The 24,823-nt window shown below is 42.4% G+C and overlaps 1 protein-coding gene across 1 annotated transcript in view; it reads right to left on the bottom strand.

The window, feature by feature from the left end:
* brinp2 (bone morphogenetic protein/retinoic acid inducible neural-specific 2) overlaps positions 1-24,823 on the bottom strand; it is a 76,152-nt gene that overhangs the window by 19,366 nt on the left and 31,963 nt on the right. The window contains exon 5 of the mRNA XM_038963965.1: positions 21,094-21,330. Coding sequence (XP_038819893.1) covers positions 21,094-21,330 — 237 coding nt within the window. The remainder of the gene's footprint in view (positions 1-21,093; positions 21,331-24,823) is intronic.

Here is a 24,823-nt window from a genome sequence, read left to right as displayed (position 1 = left end):
ACCAAAATATTTATTATAATTGAGTTCCTTGTGCGTAGTGTTTGTGTGAGCTTGACTAGATCTCTTAGTCTGTATACTAACAATTAGAAAGTGTTGATCTGTGACACTGTATCAGCATAAGTTCACGGTAGAATTATAGCTCCAATCATATTACTGACATGTGCAACATGCAACATCTACCGTTACAGGAAAGTATTCAGACCCCTTCATTTTTTCCACATTTTGTTATGTTACAGCCTTATTCTAAAATGGATTAAATAGTTTTTCCCTCATCAATCACAATGCCCCATAATGACAAAGCAAAAATAGGTTTTTAGAAACGTAAATATGACATTTACATAAGTATTCAGACCCTTTACTCAGTACTTTGTTGAAGCAACTTTGGCAGTGATTACAGCCTCAAGTCTTCTTGAGTAGGACACTACAAGCTTGGCACACCTGTATTTGGTGAGTTTCTCCCATTCTTCTCTGCAGGTCCTCTCAAGCTCTGTCAGATTGGATGGGGAGTGTCGCTGCACAGCTATTTTCAGGTCTCTCTAGAGATGTTAGATCGGATTCAAGTCCAGGCTCTGGCTGGGCCACTCAAGGACAGTCAGAGACTTGTCCCGAAGCCACTGCTTCATTGTCTTGGCTGTGTGCTTAGAGTCGTTGTCCTGTTGGAAGGTAAACCATCGCCCAAGTCTGAGATCCTGAGCTCTCTGGAGCAGATTTTCATCAAGGATCTCTCTGTATGTTGCTCCGTTCATCTTTCCCGCAATGTTGACTAGTCTCCCGGTCCCTGCCACTGAAAAACATCCCCACAGCATGATGCTGCCACCACCATGCTTCACCGTAGGGATGGTATTGGCCAAGTGATGAGCGGTGCCTGGTTTACTCCAGACATTGCGCTTGGCATTCAGGCCAAAGAGTTCAATCTTGGTTTCATCAGACCAGAGAATCTTTTTTCTCATGGTCTGAGAGTCCTTTAAATGCCTTTTAGCAAATTCCAAGCGGTCTGTCATGTGCCTTTTACTGAGGAGTGGCTTCCATCTGGCCAATCTACCATAAAGGCCTGATTGGTGGAGTGCTGCAGAGATGGTTGTTCTTCTGGAAGGTTCTCCCATCTCTACAGAGGAACTGGAGCTCTGTCAGAATGACCATTGGGTTCTTGGTCACCTCCCTGACCAAGGGCCTTCTCTCCCTATTGCTCAGTTTGGCTGGGCAACCATTTAAGAATGATGGAGGCCACTGCGTTCTTGGGACCTTCAATGCTGAAAAAAAATGTGTACCCTTCCCCAGACCTGTGCCTCAACATAATCCTGTCTCTGAGCTCTGCAGACAATGCTTTCGACCTCATGGTTTGATTTTTGCTCTGACATGCACTGTCAACTGTGGGGCCTTATATAGACAGGTGTGTGTCTTTCCAAATCATGTCCAATCAATTGAATTAAAAAAAGGACTCCAGTCAAATTGTAGAAACATCTCAAGGATGATCAATGGAAACAGGATGCATCTGAGCTCAATTTCGAGTCTCATAGCAAAGGGTCTCATTTGCAAAAAAATCTAAAACCTGTTTTTGCTTTGTCATTATGGGGCATTGTGTGTAGATTGATAATAATTATTATTTTTTTAATCAATTTTAGAATAAGGCTGTAACGTAACAAAATGTGAAAAATGTGAAGGGGTCAGAATACTTTCCGAATGCACTGTACCAATACATAGGCTATGTTTCTTACAAGTTCTGTGGCTGTATGCATTACATTGAATTGGCTGCTGGAGAAGCACTATTGAGCTTTGTATGAAGTTTTGCTTTGGGCTAAGAGCAGCAGTTCTGCAGGGTTTGTAGGGAGAATCTGCCATGTACTCGACATTATAATCCCCTCTTAGAGAAAACATTACTGGAGCTAAGCAGAATGCCATCATTTTGCCTTCATTTGTTCCTGAATATACAGGTTTCCACATTATGCTTGATCTTCGTTATGATATTGTTATCGTCTAATCAGTGTGTGCAATACACGTCACATTCTAATCTAACTCCATCAAAATGCAGGGATAAAAAAGCAATACAAATCAGTCGACCACTAAGACATGTACAAAATGCTAAGATATTGAAGATGCATGGATGTCCTGGATGCGATTTAATCCTAAAAGCGCCAACAGCGGTGAAAAATGTAATTTTGACATTTTGGGGCTTTTTCAAGCAACTAGTTACCAACAAAAAAATTCAATTTACGATGATTTATGTGTTAATATGGAAGAATTAAAAATAATATCAAATTTGTTTACAAGTGGTGCTAAGCTGAAAATGTTGTCACAAAGGTAGATGTATAAGATAGTTGCTTGACAAAGCCCTTTTTTCATTCAACTTTTTCACTCCGGACGCTTTATCTGGACGTGGTTCGTCAGGACCTCCACCAGCCGAAGCTAAGTAGTAACATTAACATGATGCCTTCTAATTGCAGTCGCTGTACTCATAACATACAGGAGAACAATCGCCTTACGGCGAGGATAGCTGTGCTGCAAGCCCATCTTCTGACGCAATCGTTAGGCAAGGGTAATTTCAGTGTAGGAAAGGATGAAACAGCGTCTGTGCCACCAGTAAGTACAGATAGTAGTATAAATCCCGCACACTCCCCGCAGCCGGGCAACTTTCTCATGGCTTCTGGAGGGAAATGCTGTAGGAATGCTCAACCGGTGTCGCTTATTCAGCTGACAGAAACTTTCAACCGGTTCTCCCCATTAAGCAGCGAGTCGGCGTCAGAGGCCGAGCCTTCTCTGGTCTCTACTCCTCCCGTTACAGGGTCTGAGACGCCGAAGCCTCCTACCATTAGCTCTGACAAATTGAAAACCCTAGTCATTGGCGACTCTGTTACCCGCAGTATTAGACTTAAAATGAATCATCCAGCGATCATACACTGTTTACAAGGGGGCAGGGCTACCGACGTTAAGACTAATCTGAAGATGGTGCTGGCTAAAGCTAAAACTGGCGAGTGTAGAGAGTATAGGGATATTGTTATCCACGAAACCAACGATGTTAGGATGAAACAGTCAGAGGTCACCAAGCGCAACATAGCTTCAGCGTGTAAATCAGCTAGAAAGATGTGTCGGCATCGAGTAATTGTCTCTGGCCTCCTCCCAGTTAGGGGGAGTGATGAGCTCTACAGCAGAGTCTCACAACTCAATCGCTGGTTGAAAACTGTTTTCTGCCCCTCCCAAAAAATTTAATTTGTAGATAATTGGCCCTCTTTCTGGGACTCACCCACAAACAGGACCAAGCCTGGCATGTTGAGGAGTAACGGACTCCATCCTAGCTAGAGGGGTGCTCTCATCGTATCTACGAACATAGACAGGGCTCTAACTCCCCTAGCTCCACAATGAGATAGGGTGCAGGCCAGGCAGCAGGCTGTTACCCAGCCTGCCAGCTTAGTGGAGTCTGCCCTTAGCACAGTCAGTGTAGTCAGCTCAGCTATCCCCATTGAGACAGTGTCTGTGCCTTGACCTAGGTTGGGCAAAACTAAACATGGCGGTGTTCGATTTAGCAATCTCACTGGAATAAAGACCTTCTCCATTCCTACCATTATTGAAAGAGATTGTGATACCTCACATCTCAAAATAGGGCTACTTAATGTTAGATCCCTCACTTCCAAGGCAGTAATAGTCAATGAACTAATCACTGATCATAATCTTGATATGATTGGCCTGACTGAAACATGGCCTAAGCCTGATGAATTTACTGTGTTAAATGAGGCCTCACCTCCTGGTTACACTAGAGACCATATCCCCCGCGCATCCCGCAAAGGCGGTGTTGCTAACATTTATGATAGCAAATTTCAATAATAAAAAAAACAACGTTTTCGTCATTTGAGCTTCTAGTCATAAAATCTATGCAGCCTACTCAATCACTTTTTATAGCTACTGTTTACAGGCCTCTGGGCCATATACAGCGTTCCTCACAGTTCCCTGAATTCCTATCGGACCTTGTAGTCATGGCAGATAATATAAATTTTTTTGGTGACTTTAATATTCACATGGAAAAGTCCACAGACCCACTCCAAAGGGCTTTCGGAGCCATCATCGACTCACTGGGTTTTGTCCAACATGTCTCCAGACCTACTCATTGCCACAGTCATACTCTGGACCTAGTTTTGTCCCGTGGAATAAACGTTGTGGATATTAATATTTTTCCTCATAATCCTGGACTATCGGACCGCCATTTTATTATGTTTGCAATCGCAACAAATAATCTGCTCAGACCCCAACCAAGGATCATCAAAAGTCGTGCTATAAATTCTCGGACAACCCAAAGATTCCTAGATGCCCTTCCAGACTCCCTCCGCCTAACCACGGACGTCAGAGTACAAAAATCACCTAACTGAAGAACTCAATTTAACCTGGTGCAATACCCTAGACGCAGTCACACCCCTAAAAACAAAAAATATTTGTCATAAGAAACTAGCTCCCTGGTATACAGAAAATAACCGAGCTCTGAAGCAAGAATCCAGAAAATTGGAACGGAAATGGCGCTACACCAAACTGGAAGTCTTCCGACTAGCTTGGAAGGACAGTACTGTGCAGTATCGAAGAGCCCTCACTGCTGCTCCATCATCCTATTTTTCCAACTTAATTGAGGAAAATAAGAACAATCCAAAATTTATTTTTGATACTGTCGCAAAGCTAGCTAAAAAGCAGCATTCCCCAAGACAGGATGGCTTTCACTTCAGTAGTAATAAATTCATGAACTTCTTTGAGGAAAATATCATGATCATTAGAAAGCAAATTACGGACTCCTCTTTAAATCTGCGTATTCCTCCAAAGCTCAGTTGTCCTGAGTCTGCACAACTCTGCCAGGACCTAGGATCAAGGGGACTCAAGTTTTTAGTACTATATCTCTTGACACATTGATGAAAATAATCATGGCCTCTAAACCTTCAAGCTGCATACTGGACCCTATTCCAACTAAACTACTGAAAGAGCTGCTTCCTGTGCTTGGCCCTCCTATGTTGAACATAATAAACGGCTCTCTATCCACCGGATGTGTACCAAACTCACTAAAAGTGGCAGCAATAAAGCCTCTCTTGAATAAGCCAAACCTTGACCCAGAAAATATAAAAAACTATCGGCCTATATCGAATCTCCCATTGCTCTCAACATTTTTTGAAAAGGCTGTTGCGCAGCAACTCACTGCCTTCCTGAAGATAAACAATGTATACGAAACGCTTCAGTCTGGTTTTAGACCCCATCATAGCACTGAGACTGCACTTGTGAAGGTGGTAAATGACCTTTTAATAGCGTCAGACCGAGGCTCTGCATCTGTCCTCGTTCTCCTAGACCTTAGTGCTGCTTTTGATACCATCGATCACCACATTCTTTTGGAGCGATTGGAAACCAAAATTGGTCTACACGGACAAGTTCTGGCCTGGTTTAGATCTTATCTGTCGGAAAGATATCAGTTTGTCTCTGTGGATGGTTTGTCCTCTGACAAATCAACTGTAAATTTCGGTGTTCCTCAAGGCTCCGTTTTAGGACCACTATTGTTTTCACTATATATTTTACCTCTTGGTGATGTCATTCGGAAACATAATGTTAACTTTCACTGCTATGCGGATGATACACAGCTGTACATTTCGATGAAACATGGTGAAGCCCCAAAATTGCCCTCCCTGGAAGCCTGTGTTTCAGACATAAGGAAGTGGATGGCTGCGAATGTTCTACTTTTAAACTCGGACAAAACAGAGATGCTTGTTCTAGGTCCCAAGAAACAAAGAGATCTTCTGTTGAGTCTGACAATTCGTCTGGATGGTTGTACAGTCATCTCAAATAAAACTGTGAAGGACCTCTGTGTTACTCTGGACCCTGATCTCTCTTTTGACGAACATATCAAGACTGTTTCAAGGACAGCTTTTTTCCATCTACGTAACACTGCAAAAATCAGAAACTTTCTGTCCAAAAATGATGCAGAAAAATTCATTCATGCTTTTGTCACTTCTAGGTTAGACTACTGCAATGCTCTACTTTCCGGCTACCCGAATAAAGCACTAAATAAACTTCAGTTAATGCTAAACACGGCTGCTAGAATCTTGACTAGAACCCAAAAATGTGATCATATTACTCCAGTGCTAGCTTCTCTACACTGGCTTCCTGTTAAGACGAGGGCTGATTTCAAGGTTTTACTGTTAACCTACAAAGCATTACATGGGCTTGCTCCTACCTATCTTTCCGATTTGGTCCTGCCGTACATACAAACACGTATGCTACGGTCACAAGACGCAGGCCCCCTTACTGTCCCTAGAATTTTTAAGCAAACAGCTGGAGGCAGGGCTTGCTCCTATAGAGCTCCATTTTTATGGAATGGTCTGCCTACCTATGTGAGAGACAGACTCAGTCTCAACCTTTAAGTCTTTAATGAAGACTCATCTCTTCAGTAGGTCCTATGATTGAGTGTAGTCTGGCCCAGGAGTGTGAAGGTGAACGAAAAGGCTCTGGAGCAACGAACCGCCCTTGCTGTCTCTGCCTGGCCGGTTCCCCTCTCTCCACTGGAATTCTCTGCCTCTAACCCTATTACAGGGGCTGAGTCACTGGCTTACTGGTGCCCTTCCATGCCGTCCCTAGGAGGGGTGCGTCATTTGAGTGGGTTGAAGATATCCCTCTAGTGGTGTGGGGGATGTGCTTTGGCAAAGTGGATGGGGTTATATCCTGCCTGTTTGGCCCTGTCCCGGGGTATCGTCGGCACCCTCGACAACCACTATGATTATTATTATTTGACCCTGCTGGTCATCTATGAACATTTGAACATCTTGGCCATGTTCTGTTATAATCTACACGCGGCACAGCTAGAAGAGGACTGGCCACCCCTCATAGCCTGGTTCCTCTCTAGGTTTCTTCCAAGGTTCTGGCCTTTCTAGGGAGTTTTTCCTAGCCACCATGCTTCTACACCTGCATTGCTTGCTGTTTGGGGTTTTAGGCTGGGTTTCTGTACAGCACTTTGTGACATCAGCTGATGTAAGAAGGCCTTTATAAATACATTTGATTGATTGATATAGATGTAAATCTATGGAGCCACCCCAGATTTGGCCCCTGGGGGGCATGGCAGCCACTATAAAAAATAAAATGAAAATATAAACGTAAATACATATTTAGATTCCAATAATGGCTCTATACCAAGTTGAGTTGATAGCCCATAGCGTTCCAAAGTTAGAGCACAAAATCTATCGCCTATAATGCTCCATTGGTGGCTAGGTCGTACAAGTACTTATTTTTTCCCTTCTTTTTTTTGCTTTTTACCTACCCCCCTTTTTGATCTTGTCTCATCGCTGCAACTCCCCAATGGGCTTGGGTGAGGTGAAGATGGAGTCATGTGTCCTCCGAACCGTGCTCCTTAACACCTGCCAGCTTAACCCGGAAGCCAGCTGCACCAATGTGTCAGATGAAACACTTTTCAATTGGCTACCTGGGTCAGCCTACAGGCACCGGCCCACCACAAGGAGTCGCTAGGGTGCGATGAGCCAAGTAAAGGCCCCCCGGCCAAACTCTCCTCTAAACAGGACGACACTGGGCCATTTGTGCGCCGTCCTATGGGACTCCCGGCCATGGCACAGTCCGGGAATGAACCCAGGTCTGTAGTAACTCCTCTAGCACAGCGATGCAATGCCTTAGACCGCTGAGCCACTCGGGAGGCCCCCGTACCGGTACTTCTAATGAGCTGAATTTCTCAGCCTCTGAGTATCACAGAAACACAACACTTTTAATGATTAACAGACAAATGTCCATCACAAGTTGTTATGGGTGACATGTATCAAATTAACTGTTCAAAACATGAAAAACATAAAAAATGTAACATTTTAAACATGAAATTTGACTATAAATGTGTGAAAATCTTAAAATATATGCTTATTTTGGGGAATGAAAACCAATAAATTGTGTTACAAAAAGTTAATATATTGAAATGTGCCACTACTTGACAGACTCAATCATTACCAATTGAGGTCAAAAATGACCTACGTTGCTGCTTTTAAGATAAAAATATGTTGGCGCCTTTAGAGTTAATCTGATGTTTTGTTCGTCCGACAGGATGAATTAACTGCCAAATGTAATCCTATGAATAAATAAAAGAAAATAACAAAAAAAGGTTGGGAGAAGTTGCCAGCTATTGAACCAAAGAAATCAATTTCTGGATAAGTCTTTTTCATGTTTGTACAAATCTGTCGCATTCAAATTGTGTATGTGCCACATCTAAGCACTCGCAGTCCATGCTTTTTTTGAGGTAATAAAGGCAGAAATGGGCAAGAAATCAGTGGAATTTCAACTGGCAGGCATTGATGGTGAAGCAGTGCCAAGACTATTTGTTGTTGGTACCATATATCAAACAACTCACTGTTACTTGAAGGCATGTTTTAATTAACATAATGGAACCATTGTGACAATTAGGCGATTTGCACTGTATAACGAAAGAAAAGTAAATCTAACACTGAGAGAATACTTGACATTTATGGGCAGATTTTACACTTCTGCACATTGTTTATTATGGTAGTTAGAGGTATTGACAGATTATTTTTGACAGATTAAAAAAATCTACACTAAGGTAAACAAACCTGTTAAGATTCATGTAATGTGTGTACATTGCAGATTTACATACAGTAAAGTGTAGCTCATTTGACTATACAACTATACAACTAATATTAGGGGTAGCCTGGGTGCCAGCGTGAGAAATTGGTTTTGCTTTGTCAGTCATAGAAATCTGTGTAGAAATTGCGTCACTAATGAGAGGCATCATATATGAAACATTAGTCCTTCAATTATTATTATTATTATTATTATTATATTTTTTAATCAACATCGACATAGCTTTGTTTGCTAGCTTTGTTTACTTCGGAGGTTCATTCAACTTGACGAATGCATTCATTACAACCTGATGTCCTGTGACATTGGCTTTCTGAGCCATTTCAATGATTGTGCTCAACAAAAACAGCAGGAACTAATTTGGAAAATGACTACTGTCCGCAGTGGTACATAAGTATTAGGCTACAGTCTTGCAATTCCTACTTGAATTAGTATTGTGTGTTCATAAGTATAACTCAACGTTAAAAAGGTCCATACAGTATGTACTGTAGTGTAAACATTATGTCACAGCAATCAATGCATTTTTAAACGTAAACAATCAAGTCTTTGTTGTATTGCCAGAGCCTTAAACCACCTTTTCCCCCCCAATTTTCGCCTACAATTACATACACAAATCTAACTGCCTATAACTCAAGCCCAGAAGCAAGGATATGCATATTATTGGTACCATTTGAAAGGAAACACTTTGAAGTTTGCGGATATGTGAAAGGAATGTAGAGGAATATAACACAATAGATTTGGTAAAAGATAATACAAAGAAAAAAACAACCTTTTTTTTGTATTATTCCAGCCCAGCTGCAATTTAGATTTTGGCCACTAGATGGCAGCAGTGTATGTGCAAAGTTTTAGACTGATCGAATGAACCATTGCATTTCTCAATATGCATTGCATTTCTCATTGCATTCCCAAATATGCCTAATTTGTTTATTAATAACTTACCATGTTCAAAACTGTGCACTCTCCTCAAACAACAGCATGGTATTATTTCACTGTAATAGCTACTGTAAATTGGACAGTGCAGTTAGATTAACAAGAATTTAAGCTTTCTGCCAATATCATATATGTCTATGTCCTGGGAAATGTTCTTGTTACTTACCACCTCATGCTAATTGCATTAGCCTACGTTAGCTCAACCGTCCCATGGAAGAGACACCAATCCCGAAGAAGTTGCAATAACAGTTTATACTAAAGGCCCTATTATTACCAGATTCCCAAGCCATCTAGTTTTCTGACAATGAAAAATACATGACTGGAGTAAATATAATTCTAGTCAGGCTTTGCCTTGGCTGGCCTAGTCCTCTGGAGCTAGCCATTTCATCTGCTCAAAGGAGATATGGGTCTTTCTATAAATAATGGGGCCAATGTGTAACATTGGGATACATTTTTTAAATTGGATTGAAACAAAAATAAAAAGGATTTTCATTCAGTTCCACATGTGCACTTAGAGGAATAAAAGTATAAAAGTGAATATATGCAAATTTCCCATAACTCCACCTATAACAATATAGGCTTAGGACTATACATCCTTTCAGCAGGATTCATACATACATTGGCAAGTCAAATTCAAGAACTTTCAGGGACTTTTTCAAGCACTTCATTATAATTTTCAAGTACCTCAAAAAGCATGTGTCCAAAAATTTGACAACCACTTTAAGAAAAATGCTTTTTTTAGACCTTACCAATGCATTGATATTGAAATTATTATTACATTAAATATATTTGAGAATAATGTTGACATTGCCTGACTAAATAGATTGGATGCATGCACAGCGATATTTCTGGAGCCTATGTAGCCGATATTGGCACACATAATAAAGCCATGATTAGCGGTAGCATTAATCTCACCTTTGAATCTCATCATCGCTGTTTTTATAATGAGAAAGTGACCAAAAACCAGGTTCCATTTTTTAGGAAAGGATTTCTGTGGAAAGTCAAGTTGAAGCAAACATTAAGATGTTGTCGTCCTCATAATAACCACACATGGTTTTACCGCAAAAGAGTAGCACAACACCCATCAATTGAAGTGGCAGTAGAACTGCATAAGTGTTGCTCTCCACTTCCTGGACTCTCACAAAAACAGATCAAAAATGAAATCCTGGATAATTGCAAGGGAGCAGGAGAACTTACACAATAATTACAAGGACTTTTCGAGAACCAAATTTCGAGAAGGAACTTTCAGATTTTCAAGGTAGGCCTATTCCAGTACTTGAATTTCTGGACTCCAAATTCAAGTTCACATAAAGCTACTTCAAGTCCCTTGTATTGTTTAAAATTGCAGGTGTAACATGGAAAACAAAATATATCTGTAATGTTATTTCATTACCAGATCATATTGTGAATAGTGAAATATATATATTTTTTATGTATTTGTTATTCAGAATAATTAATAGGAATAGCGCTGGGTGCTGCGCAAAAGTATATTTACACAATTGCACACTGTAACTAATCAGCTGGACACCAAATGTGCATCCAACAAGTATTATGCATAATTATTGAAAAACCACGTTAACGAGAGTATCAATTTAGGTTTTACAGTAAGTATCAAGGTAAGGTGACTTTCGGTTATAAGCATCTGATTTTGCAATCGCATTTACTATCTTGGATTTGTGTGCCCATGAAAACTGTTTTCACCAAATAACATATAGAGACACAAAATGTAACAGAGTTACACTGCATTTCTGATATCTCTATACAAAAACTGTCCCACAGCAGGATCCAGATTCAAGTTCAATGTCTAATTTAACTGATTAATACTTAATATGTGACCAACTGGCTCGAGTCGGTCTTATGTAGCAAAATTCGAAATGGTGTTTCTTACATTGGATAAAAGAAGAGACTCAAGAGCTAGAAAATGGTGTATCATACACTACAGTTGAGGAACAATGGGAAAGTAATTTTGCTTTGAAAGTTGATAAACTTGTAACCTCACTTTTGAGAAAATGGCCTTTGAATATTTTGGTACACCTACTGAGAGCTCTTCTTTGTCTACACCCATTCAGCATCATTCACACCATCTTAAGCTTTAGCCTCACCGATCTCTTAAACGGTTAATCCGAGCGTTATGTCCTAACAACAGCAGTCAAGCACCCAAGCTAACCGGCTAAAGTTGGCTAGCTTGCTAGCTACTGTTTCTGTATGTTAGGTTGGATAAGGGAATAAAGACAGACACCAATGTCAAGTTCAACAGCCTTGTTAAGCATTGTACAAATCCCTACGCGTGGAGTCTGGGGAACAGTCCAGCTAGTCGATTACCTATCAACTAGACTCCGTAACATCATCCTTTTCAATAGAAAGTGCAAACATAACGGCATAACATTGAGTTCTTAACAGTCAAGTCATAACAATTGAAAAGCATGACATTTTCTTTTTACTTTAGTTGTCATCTTCCTTTTTTTTTTTTTTTTTTTTTTTTTTAAATTAACAGACAACAAGTTAAGTCTCTTGCTTACAGAGTAAGCCTGTCCGGTGGCTTGCACAGCCGACCCACCCGTGAGTAAGTATTGGCTCTGACAGGTGTAGGATTAGGGCCACGAGCTGGAGAGTTTGGTGGGGTAGAAGCCTCACCTTCAGTTGGCTCATGTCTCAATTCTGCACCCCTTACCCTTAGGCCTGGACTGTGATCCAGCTCATCTAGGTGAGTGTATGGCATGTTCTGGTTTGTCTGCTCTGCTACGCGCAGATCCACCCGATTGCGACGATAGAGGGAGCCACCAACATCCACCAGGTAAGAACGTGGTGCAACTCTCTGTAGGCATGTGCCCAGCCTCCAAAGTCCTGTGTGGTCTCCCGGCAGCGGTTTCATCCTTATAGTTTCACCCACCTCCAGCTCTGGTAGGTCTCGAGCAGTCCGGTCGTAGAAGCACTTAGCGAGCTGCTTTCTGTGACGCAGTTTGTCCGTGACGCCAACCATGACGCAGGGCTCAAGTAGCTTGTTAGCTACGGGGATAGTAGTCTTCAGACGTCTGGACAGAAGGCGTTGTGCTGGGCTGCTGTCCATGTTTTCGGTGGGTGTGTTCCTCCACTGTAAGATCGCTTTCCATGGGTCGTTGCTGTCGCGCAAGGCCCTGTTTAACAGGTTTTTTGCAATCTTGACAGCTGATTCTGCCTTGCCATTTGCTTTTGGGTGTCTTGGAGAGGAGGTCACGTGGTCAAACTCCCATTCTGAGGCGAAACGCTTGAACTGTGCAGTGAATTGTGGGCCATTGTCCGTGATTACCTTGTCAGGCTGACCTTGCCTTGCAAACTGCGCCTTGCAGCGCTTTATGACCGTCTCTGCAGACAAGTCAGGGAGCAGTTCAATTTCCCAAAAGTCAGAGTAATGATCAACGATGAGAAGATAGTCCTTTTGTCTGTGGCTGAATAAGTCCATGCTGATGATTTGCCAGGCCCTTGTGGGCAGTTCGTGTGACATCATGGTTTCCTTTTGGTGTTCATGAGCGTACTCGTTGCATGTGGTACAGTTGCTGACAAAGTCTTTAATTTCTGCTTGCATGTTTGGCCAGTATAATGTTTCACGAGCCTGGCGGTAGCATGCGTCACCTCCAACGTGACTGGAATGTATGCGGGTAAGCATCTCTGGACGTAGTGATTTGGGAATAATGACCTTCTGACCTCTGAACAAGATGCCATTTTGCACACTGATCTCATCTCGAAAGGTCCAGTATTCTCTCACTGTGAAAGGTGTCTCCTCTTTCAGATATGGCCAACCTGCGAGAGCCATGGACTTCAGTGACTGTAGGTGTTCGTCCTTGTCAGTATGTTGCCTGATCTGGGCTAGGCGGTGATCTGTGACGTTTAAGTAGTCTGCCTGATTGATCTGTTGAACATCTTGTTGTTCCTGCTGTAGCGAACAGATGGCCTGCCGCTGATAGGCAGTGCCTCGACCTGTACGTTGTGCTGTTGCCCTGCTCAGTGTGTCGCTGATGTACATCTCTGGTCCTGGCTTGTAAATGACCTTCAGGCTGTAGTTTTGCAGAGTCAGGAGCATGCTTTGAAGCCTCTTGGGCGCATTGAGGAGAGGTTTACTGAATATGGAAATGAGTGGTTTGTGGTCAGTTTCAGCGGTGACCAGCTCTCGACCATATAAGTAGTGATGGAATCGCTGGCAGGAGAAGATGATGCTGAGGCACTCTTTCTCAATTTGTGCATAGTTTTGTTCGGTGGGGGTGAGCGCTCTCGAGGCAAACGCAACGGGCTGGCCTTCCTGCATAAGGCAGCATCCAAGTCCCCTTTGGCTAGAGTCGCTCTGGATTGTGACAGGCTTCGTGACGTCGTAGTAGCGCAACACTGGCATGGATGAAGCCAGAGATTTCATCTCCTGCACTGCGGCCTCGTGCTTGGGTAGCCAGTGCCACGGTGTGTCTTTGTCCAGCAACCGGCGCAGAGGCTCACAGACTGCTGATAGGTGTGGCATCAACTTTGCAAGATAGTTTGCAAAGCCGATGAGACGCTGTACTCCTTTTGCATCAGACGGGTTTGGCATGTCGAGGATCGCTTGGACCTTGTCTGGGTCCGGCTTCAGGCCTTTTGCCGAGAGAATGTGGCCATGGAAGTGGACGTCTTTCACCTTGAACTGCAGCTTCTTCAGGCCAAGACGAAGCTTAACTGATCGGCAGCGCTCCATCAGTGCCAGAAGCTTCACATCGTGGTCGCGTTCTGCTTCTTCGTCTGTTTCACCACAGCCTACGATCAGGATATCATCGGCGATGGGTTCAATGCCCTTGAGCCCAGCCAGTAACTCGTGCTGCTTGCGTTGGTATACCTCAGGCGCCACTGAGACACCAAACGGGAGCTTGAGCCAGCGTTTCCGACCCCAGGGGGTCCAGAAGGTAGTCATGAAGCTGCTTTCTTCGTCCAGCTTGCATTGAAGGAATGCATCTCGGGCATCCACCAAGGTGAAAATCCTGGCCTTGGGAAGCTTATAGAGGACATCCTCTAGTGTCGGCATGATGTAGTGGGATCGTTTCAGTGCTTGGTTCAGATGCTTTGGGTCGATGCAGACCCTCAGCTTCTCTGGTTTTTTCACTATGACCATATTGCTAATCCAGTCAGTTGGTTCAGTCACAGATGTCATGTGGCCATCGGCCTCATACTTGTCCAGCTGGGCCTTCACAGCCACTTTCATTGCAATGGGCACATTGCGAGGAGCACACTGGACTGGAGTGATGCTCTCATCCACTTCAAAGTGTACCTCCCCAGGCACTGATTCAACGGGCATGTTGAATACATCGTCATATCTGCTGAGTAGTTGTTCTTTGGACAGGGGTCCATGCTGGACATGATCCACAATGTGCAGGTCATTTGGTACAGTGAACTGCATCAGTCCCAGGCGTTCGCATGTGGAGCCTGAGAGGAGAGGATTTTGACTGGTTTTCACAATCTCAAACTCCAGCTTGTGTTTGCGTCCCCGAATAACACATTCGGTCTCAAAGGTGCCCATAGAGCTCATTAGTTCTCCTGAGTACAGCTTTAGTCTAGTATCGCTGGGCAATAGATGTGTGTCAGGTGCCAGATTGATTTTGTCTTTGTAGCTCATTACGTTGCATGTAGCACCCGAATCCAGTTGACATTGTTGTTGCTTGTTGTGTAATCGTAGTGTCACAAACCATTTCTTCCCTCTTGAGTGTACAGCCCCAATGGATTCATGCATGTAAATGTCCCTTTCACTGTTCAGCTCTGAACATTGAGTAACATCATCAACACAGTGAATCTTGCCCTCACTCACCCTTCTTTTGCTTTTGAGACACACTTTTGCAAAGTGATTATTAGTTCCACAAGCTCTGCATGGTTTTCCGTAGGCAGGGCAGTGCTCTTTGCCACGTGTGTGTGTATTCCCACAGTATTTACATCTACGGGGCTCTCTGTGTTCACCGTTCGTGGTGAATTACTCTGCCTCGATTGGTTTTGTCTGAATGTCTGCCTAGCAACAGCGTGAACAGTATCAACGTCGGAGCGTGGGGTTTCCGTTTCCATTGCTCTCATTCTCATGTCAGTGACTTCAGCAGTGCGGCACATTTCGATGGCAGTTACTAATGTTAAGCCTCTCTCTCTCAGTAGACGCCGGCGCGTATTCTCATTTGCAATTCCCAGTACTATTTTGTCACGAATCAATTCATCTTTCAATCCCCCGTATTCACAAGTGGCGGATTTCTCTCTCAAACGGGTTACAAAGTTGTGTACTGACTCACCCTCTTCCTGTTTGCAGCTTCCGAAAACGAACCGCTCGTAAATGACGTTTCTGGCGGGTTTGAAGTAATTCTCCAATGCATCCAATATAGCCTTTGCATCACACTGTTGTCGTGCCGTGAGGGTGAGATTGTGCCGGTAGATATGCCTGCATTCGCTGCCCATTAAACTCCTCAGAGTTGCCGCTTGTACCTCGTTGGGTTTCTCATGTAGACCGGTCGCCAGCGCATAGTCCTCGAATTCATCCCTGAAGTTGTCCCAATTAGTATTCCAGTCCCCTGTGAGAACCATGTGATTTGGTGGCGGAATGTTCGCTGCCATAGCAATGGAATAGGAGATGCCTTTCCCTTCAGTCATGGAGGTAGGTAGTGATGCTAGCTAGCCAGCTAACAACGAGTTGATCAGTGTTGTGAGTAGGAAACGGTGTGTGTTCGCATATGGAACGTATCTGCGCCTATACTGTACTTAGCTACAAAATTAACAAACGTGTGTTTTCCGAGCCACTTCTGATACCAAGTTTCTGTATGTTAGGTTGGATAAGGGAATAAAGACAGACACCAATGTCAAGTTCAACAGCCTTGTTAAGCATTGTACAAATCCCTACGCGTGGAGTCTGGGGAACAGTCCAGCTAGTCGATTACCTATCAACTAGACTCCGTAACAGCTACTTCCAGACAAAAATGAGAGAACAGCTCACTGACCATTTTACTCGCCCTAGCGGAGCTGGTTACGCTGTTTTTATGTTATCCAGAGCGTTGGGGACTGCAACTGTGCTGCTGGCAACAACTTAGTTAAGCTTTTTTGCCAAAGTTTACTGACACCGGCCATATTCAACAGGTGTTGAGCGTTCTTAAATTCGTCAGATATTCTGCACTCTTGCACACTCAAACGAGAGTACTCTGAAATCAGAGTAATTAACCAGAGCAAATTTACCAGCTACTTCTATCAACAGTTGTCGCAGTGACATCATTAACATTATATTGAAATGGTTACTTGCATAGTGGAGTCACTTGTTAAAGCTAACGTAAACTCGTACATCGCCTTGGTCCGTACAATTGAACTTATTTTAGCGCCCCAAAAACGTAATACTTCCAGATCAACTGTAATTTCAATACCATTGTAAAGCACAATTTCTCCCCTTTCCAACAGAATTCATGCGGAGACCTTCACGCTGCCCGTTTCTGCATAATTCAAGAAGGCAATGAGTTCCTTCGGGGTCTTTTTAAAAATGGCGGGTGGGGAAGCGAAACTAATGCGTGATAGTGAGAAGGAGAGGAGATGTATGGGAAAACTACTTTTTTTCACTCGATCTGTCCAACTTATCACCTTAACGCCTCTAAAATGTAAATAAAACACTATAAAGAGTTGATATAATGTGTCATTACATACCTATTTGAAGGTTTGTGTCGAATTTGAATCGGGTTTCTTGGGCGGTGCTAAAGTGATCTTAGAAGTAAACAGCGGCATTGAGAATGATGATCGCATGCAATGATGACGCAAAAAATGACTAGGTATCCCCCCATTACCCCCGTCACTGTCCATTTCTTGTTTTTAAATGATGAGAGAAGTGCTACACCTGGTGGAGAGAGATTGTAAGACAGAAATAGTTGCTTTATGCGTGCTGTACGTTACGACATGACACGTCAAGATGTAACAGAGAGTCAATTTTTTCAACTTTTATCCAATACTATAGAGCCATTACCATGTCGATCGACGCTTGAATAGAAACCTAGATCACACCCCCGATTTTGAAGTCAACACAGTCGCTACAGTCCCATTAGTTGTCTATGTAGCCTCGTTTGAATGTTGCGGTTGCGCACATTTGTACAGAATGGGGTGAGTTTACGTTACTTCCAGACACAAAATGAGAGAACAGCTCACTGACCATTTTACTCACCCTAGCAGAGCTGGTTAGGCTGTTTTTATGTTATCCAGAGCATTGGTGACTGCAACTGTAATGCTTTCAACAATTGAATTACACTTTTTAACTAGCAAAGAAAATGGCTGTGAGATATTACTAATATTACTACAGAGATAGCTAGCGAGCCAGCCAGCTAACGTTAGCTAGCTAGCTAACAGTAGGGCTGGGCGGTATACCGTATTTTACTATATACCGATATTGATACACGGACTGGTTTGGGTTTTTACTTTACCTTCTATAACGTTATTTTAATGTTTGGTTTGTTAAATGTGATATGCCGCGTGTAATGTCCATTTTTATAATTTACTCCGCTACTTGAGTCATCCCTCTCCGCTCTCTCTCTCTTTCCACACAGACCTAGTCCCACCCCCTGTCACTCGTTCAGTCTGCATGGTCAATGCACCACATGCAACAATGTTGATGACAATGTTTGATCTTAATATAAATCCACAAGCGTTCTATAATTAAAATATTAGTTTGTGATTCTTACATCTGCAAACAGCTAGTATGTATTTCCATAGCAAGTTAAGCTAAATCGTGTTAGCCACTAATGCTAATCGCTAGTTAGCTGGCTGGCTAGCTAACTAGCTAATAAAAGTATTGAGTCAGAGCAAATGTAGCTAGCTAATATAGCCTGATAGCAGTGCTGGTGGAGGCCTAAATCAGCATGTTGTTTGTGCAACAGTATCTTCTAAATCAAAGAGGAATAGGCGAAGCATGTTGGCTATATGAAGAAAGATTTAATGTAGCCAAAGATTATAGGGTCACCTAGGAAACACTTAACATCACTTTGGTTCCTACCCTGTCATAATAACTCGTCCATGGCATTTTCATTCGTTGTCATGTCAAACAACACTGTATTCAAAGTGCCCACTATTATTTATATTCTAACTATATAATTATAATAAACATTCTATTTCCACGATTCCAAAAGTGACCTAAATCACAATTCCAACATTTGGTTAAAAATAAGGACTAGTATGTTTGCCCATATCGTGGCAGTGTGGAAATGATCTCAAATGAGTGCAGGAAATGCAGAAATTGATGGAAATGCAGGAAATTATTTTAGGTTGAAGTTGAATTGAACAGTATAAAACAATCCCAATGAAGAAAGACCCATTGAAATAATTTAGAATATATGTGTTGCCACCCTAGGGTCACACACTACTCATAAAGCAAATTTAGAACTTTTATTAATCAAAAACATAAAATACAGTCAAATACCATCATACCGTCAAAAATTTGAAAAATACCATGATATGATATTTTGGCCATATCGCCCAGCCCTATCTAACAGTTCTCTTTAACTTGAAATGAAAACGACTTTCTGACAAAATTAGAAAAGTTTAATATCTGAAAATGTAGCTAGCTAGACTATCTTACATGGATGGACGCTTCTCCCTCTGTAGCAGATGCCATGGTTGCCCTTAGTTTGAAGACTTAACCCGGAGACAGGTGTTTTCACCATCTCCTTATCTATCATACTCTAATTCCACTGATTTCAAAACTCGGTCCTTCAGAAAATGGAGAGCAACACTTATACAGTTCTACAATGCAGGACTAGACAGGATTACCTACTGTACACATACTGACCAGCTCAAATAGACAGAAGCGTGCTACATGGCAGACCAATCCGAACTCATCTTTGGGCATGTCCAACCCACTCATTATCATTACCAATCATGGCTAGCAGGAAGGTTGTTGTCTTTTTCTGTGGCTAAACCAACTAGGGTCATAATTTAACAATTTTATTCGTATTTACAGATGGCATTACGTTTGTTATTAAGGCACATGAAAGTTCAAATGTTCCAGAAGGCATTTCTGTCAAGAAACGTTCAAATGGCTCTCCTGTGAAGTAGTGACACGCGACATACGCGTCACATATATGATATAACGACAACTTACACAGCCATAAATACAAGGACAGAAAAGTCATGTTTTATGTCACATGATTTTGGACAAATCCATCAAGACACCAACCATGATAAAGGGTTAAACATTGGTTTTAAACCAACTCATGAATTTTATTGAATGTAGCCATTATCGTCCCTTATATCTTAATGTAATGACATTAAACATTTTTGCAGATTATTGTCAATGACATCTGTAACAAGTTGTCCAGTGTAGGAAATCCTCACTGTTATGCTAGTTTATAGAAAGACCCACATGCATTTTGATGAGTGAAGGCCTACAGTTAAAGATATTTGGGGGTGCTTTGGAGACGGAGACAGGATTTATCTCTCTGTTTGGATCATTCCTTGGCTGGGCGAAATATTTGATGTGCCAGCACTTCCCACCAATTTCAAGTTTTTCCTCGCCACATTATTTATCAACTAATCTCACTAGAACTGCTGCAGCTCAACCTCGCATGCAGACTCTAACCAGCCGCACTGAGCCTTGGATGCTTTGCTCTCTGTGGCAAGTGGAGAGCCATGAAAAGACAAACACTTTGCCCCATTAAAAATGCTTAGTGCTTAGATCACTTCCTCCCTCTGTATTGTACATCATACATTTTTCAGCTTGGGTTAAGGTGTTTGAGTGTGTGTGTGTGTGCATGTGCCTTTTATGATATTTTTTGCGCATTACTTATTTTGACACTCAACCATCTAAAAGAATGAAAGGGGCAATGTGCTCATTTTCATGACAAATTGCTTAAGTTAGGCTTCAGACAAAAACAATGTCAGCAGAACAAGAATGTGCTGCAATTATGAGGAACTTATTCCTCCTTTCAGTAGCCTGTCAACAACGCAGCATCTTATAACAATGCGAGAGGTTGTTATGCAATGCGAGAGGTGCTCTGATATTGCTAAGTCAGGTATTGTCAAAATGATGTTCAGGGAATTAAGGGAGCATGCCTGTGCTTTCAAAACATCACTCAGTATGCACTTTCTATATCACACAGAATCCAACAGATGGAGAGAAGCCCTCTCGCAGATAGACATTAGAGAAAACATTGCAATGGGGAACACTACCTGCCTCCAATGTCAAACTACACTTGTTTTTCTTCTTCTGTTTTTCTTTTTTACATTTAAGTCCCATTGAGACCAATGTCTCTTTTTCAAGGGAGCCCTGCATATTCACAATTTACAAATACAACTATACAAGATTACAAACACACTCAAGAGAAACGATCACATTTTTCAGTAAAGTTGTCCCCAATCAATAACTTGAACAGCCTGAGAGGCACCAGTACATCTAGTTGTACATATTCACAGCATTAGCTAGCTGTTTGTTGATATTGAGCAAAATGGTTGTAGCCATTTTGGGAAAACTGGTTAGTTTTTTTTTATTGATCTTGCGCATTTTATAGCACACCTGTGTCCTGCTCCTCCCAATAGCTTTCAAATACAGCTTGACGGAAATGAATAACACATAACAAACAAATAGCCCACCTGATTCCATGAATTCAGTGTTGAAGTTGGTCCAGGATTCCTTGCTTTTGTGCAGATTTTCCTCCATGACTTTGATATCAGCCAAGGGGCAGTTACAATCAGGGAACTTGGCAGAGCAGCGGCACCAGCAGTCATTGTTACGACACAAAAGCTCCCCCTCAGAGTTGCATGCCACGTAGCTGAGAGCAGCCTCCACAAAACGGTTCCGGAGGAATTCTGGAAGGACATCCTGTAAACCTGAGTACAGAGGAGAATATTATAGAATCTTGTCATTTATGCAATATTATATTTTAGTGGCATCAAGATATATATGTCACGTTTATCCCTCAAAGAGCCTCCATAGCGAGAGCGTAAGTCTAAAAATGAGATGGGAATGACTGTAATTGGGTTAGTTTAGCCACAGTAAGACAAGGGAACCTGGTTGCTAGTAATTGGGCCTTAGAGATTATGGCAGAGACTGCAAAACAAAATCCAGAGTGTATGTGATCAAGGTTATGGAACTATGCACTTACGATACTACACTACTTAGGAAATAGGGTGCTATTTGAGACGCAACCAACATATTGATGGAACAGTTCTATAAAACAATGCCACCCATCAGAACATGCCCCCCCTATGGATCTACACCTGCACAAATCTCCTACAATTGTTATACATGCACCTAAAATAGGTGATATGTAATGTGGATAAGGACACCATAAAATCACAAGCAATTTGAAAACCCATTATATTTTTGTAGTGTTTAAAATATACATGATCAATACATATTCATATTATTGCAGAGAGTTCAATAATATGCATTCAATTGTGTGCTTTTTCTCCCTCAAAGTATTTGTTTAGTCAGAAGCTGTAGGTGTTTGGAATCTAATGATCATGTTATCCTTTGACAAAGGCTCCCTGTCAGTTGCACCACTTTGGACATTTTTCAAGAGCGGGAGTCAATCCGTATGCCTTATTATGAATATTTATGTGTGTTCCTTGGTATTTACTTTCTGGATTGTGGAGAGCAGACACAATTAGTCACAGTCTTCCTTCCCTGCCTTGGCGGCTGTCAGGTTCTGTGAGCCAATAGGAGAGCTAGCTGGCAGAGATGGCTTTAATTTGGGAGACAGCTAAATAACAGACTGCTCCCCAGACCCTCCATCTCTGCCTCTTTTTGGAGACAGTGCAAGTAGTACTTTTCTTTGGAATTGCAAGCTTCAGTTGTCAAGAACAACACTTTCCCATATATTATTTATCTTCCTGTGCTAATGTCTGATCTCTTGTGGGGACTTCAGAGACTTTTTTGCAAAATAAACTTCTACACATTAGAAGAATATAATGAAACATGTGCACGCACACACACACACACACACACACCAAGCACACACATCAGGACACACACACACACACACACACACACACACACACACACACACACACACACACACACACACACACACACACACACACACACACACACACACACACACACACACACACACACACACGCCAAGACACACACACACACACACAAAGACACACACGCCAAGACACACACACACACACACAAAGACACACACACCAAGACACACACACCAAGACACACACACTCTCTCTCTCTATTTCAAAAAAGAGCTCATATAATGTTACAGATTTCCAACCACCTCTCAGTAGTTACCGGGTCTCTGTCAGCAGGGAGCTTCCTTCAGGAGACGGCAGTATTAAGTGGGTTGACAATTTAAATGTCAAACCTGAAGAAGGCGCTAGAAATTGGCAAAAGCTGTGTTTATAATTGGTGATGGCTGAAAGAAAATAATGCTCAGGGCTCATTCCTCTCCTCACACTGTACTTTGTGTTGGTTTCACCTTTGACTTGTGGTGACATTCCTGTCGTGGGTGTTCGAAGCAAATTAGTGTTCGCTGAAATGCTTGTCTGCAGACAACCCTACAGCCTACTTTTAAAGAATTGGAAAATATAACATTTATTAGACTGGCATTAACCTCTGCCATTTAATATTATTATAGACCGCATGGACTTTGAGTTGCAAATAATAATAGATGTACTGAAATGGGATTAACTGTTCTTGTTTGTTTTCTAGTAACCCTACTACAATGTTTATCTACTTCAACTTCACACGTAGGCCTATTTGAATAGGGTTATTATCCTTAAGGATTTTACTAGTGCTGTAAGACACCTTTCGGATTGTAGACTACCCCATTTAGATTCATTGTATTATATTCAAATCAAATTAAATGTTATTTGTCACATGCGCCGAGTACAACAGGTGAAATTTTTACTTACAAGTCCTTAACCAACAATGCAGTTTTAAGAAAATACCTAAAAAAAGAAAGAGATAAGAATAACAAATATTTAAAGAGCAGCAATAAATAACAACAGCAGAGCTATATACAGGGGGTACCGGTACAGAGTCAATGTGCGGGTGCGTCAGTGTCGAGGTAATTGAGGTAATATGTACATGTAGGTAGAGTTATTAAAGTGTCTATGCATCGATAATAAGAGAGTAGCAACAGCGTGGGGGGGGGCAAAGCAAATAGTCTGGGTAGCCATTTGATTAGATGTTCAGGAGTCTTATGGCATGGGGGTAGAAGCTGTTTAGAAGCCTCTTGGACCTAGACTTGGCGCTCCGGTAACGCTTGCCGTGCGGTAGCAGAGAGAGCAGTCTATGACTAGGGTGGCTGGAGTCTCTGGAGTCTCTGACACCGCCTGGTATAGAGGTCCTGGATGGCAGGAAGCTTGGCCCCGGTGATGTACTGGGCCGTACGCACTACCCTCTGTAGTGCATTGCAGTCGGAGGCAGAGCAGTTGCCATACCAGGCAGTGATGCAACCGTCAGGATGCTCTCAATGGTGCAGCTGTAAAACCTTTTGAGGATCTGAGGACCCATGCCAAATCTTTTCAGTCTCCTGAGAGGGAATAGATTTTGTCGTGCCCTCTTCACGACTGTCTTGGTGTGCTTGGACCATGTTAGTTTGTTGGTGATGTGGACGCCAAGGAACTTGAAGCTCTCAACCTGTTCCACTACAGCCCCGTTGATGAGAATGGGGGCGTGCTTTTCCTGTAATCCACAATCATCTCCTTTCTCTTGATCACATTGAGAGGTTGTTGTCCTGGCACCACACGGTCAGGTCTCTAGCCTCCTCCCTATAGGCTGTCTCATTGTTGTCTGTGATCAGGCCTACCACTGTTGTGTCATCAGCAAACTTAATGATGATGTTGGAGTCTTGCCTGGCCGTGCAGTCATGAGTGAACAGGGAGTACAGGAGGGGACTGAGCACGCACCCCTGAGGGGCACCCGTGTTGAGGATCAGCGTGGCGGATGTGTTGTTACCTACCCTTCCCACCTGGGGGCGGCCCGTCAGGAAGTCCAGGATCCATCCAGTTGCAGAGGGAGGTGTTTAGTCCCAGGGTCCTTAGCTTAGTGATGGGCATTGAGGGCACTATGGTGTTGAACGCTGAGCTGTAGTCAATGAATAGCATTCTCACATTGGTGTTCCTTTAGTCCAGGTGTGAAAGGGCAGTCTGGAGTGCAATAGAGATTGCATCGTCTGTGGTTATATTGACCAATATCCAGTGTTTTTATGGTATTTTTAATTAGCTGAAAATAACTGGATTGTAAAAAAAAGTATTCATAATAGTTTCTCTTCGTTATATTTTCTATCAATAGAACATTAAGCCACAGATAACTTTATTGTGTGATATTCTACTACTCTCAGTCTCCACCTAACCC

The sequence above is a fragment of the Salvelinus namaycush genome, chromosome 25, assembly GCF_016432855.1.
Source record: "Salvelinus namaycush isolate Seneca chromosome 25, SaNama_1.0, whole genome shotgun sequence".
NCBI lineage: Eukaryota > Metazoa > Chordata > Actinopteri > Salmoniformes > Salmonidae > Salvelinus > Salvelinus namaycush.
Note: the sequence above shows the minus strand (reverse complement) of the source record. Positions and strands in the feature narration are given on the sequence as shown.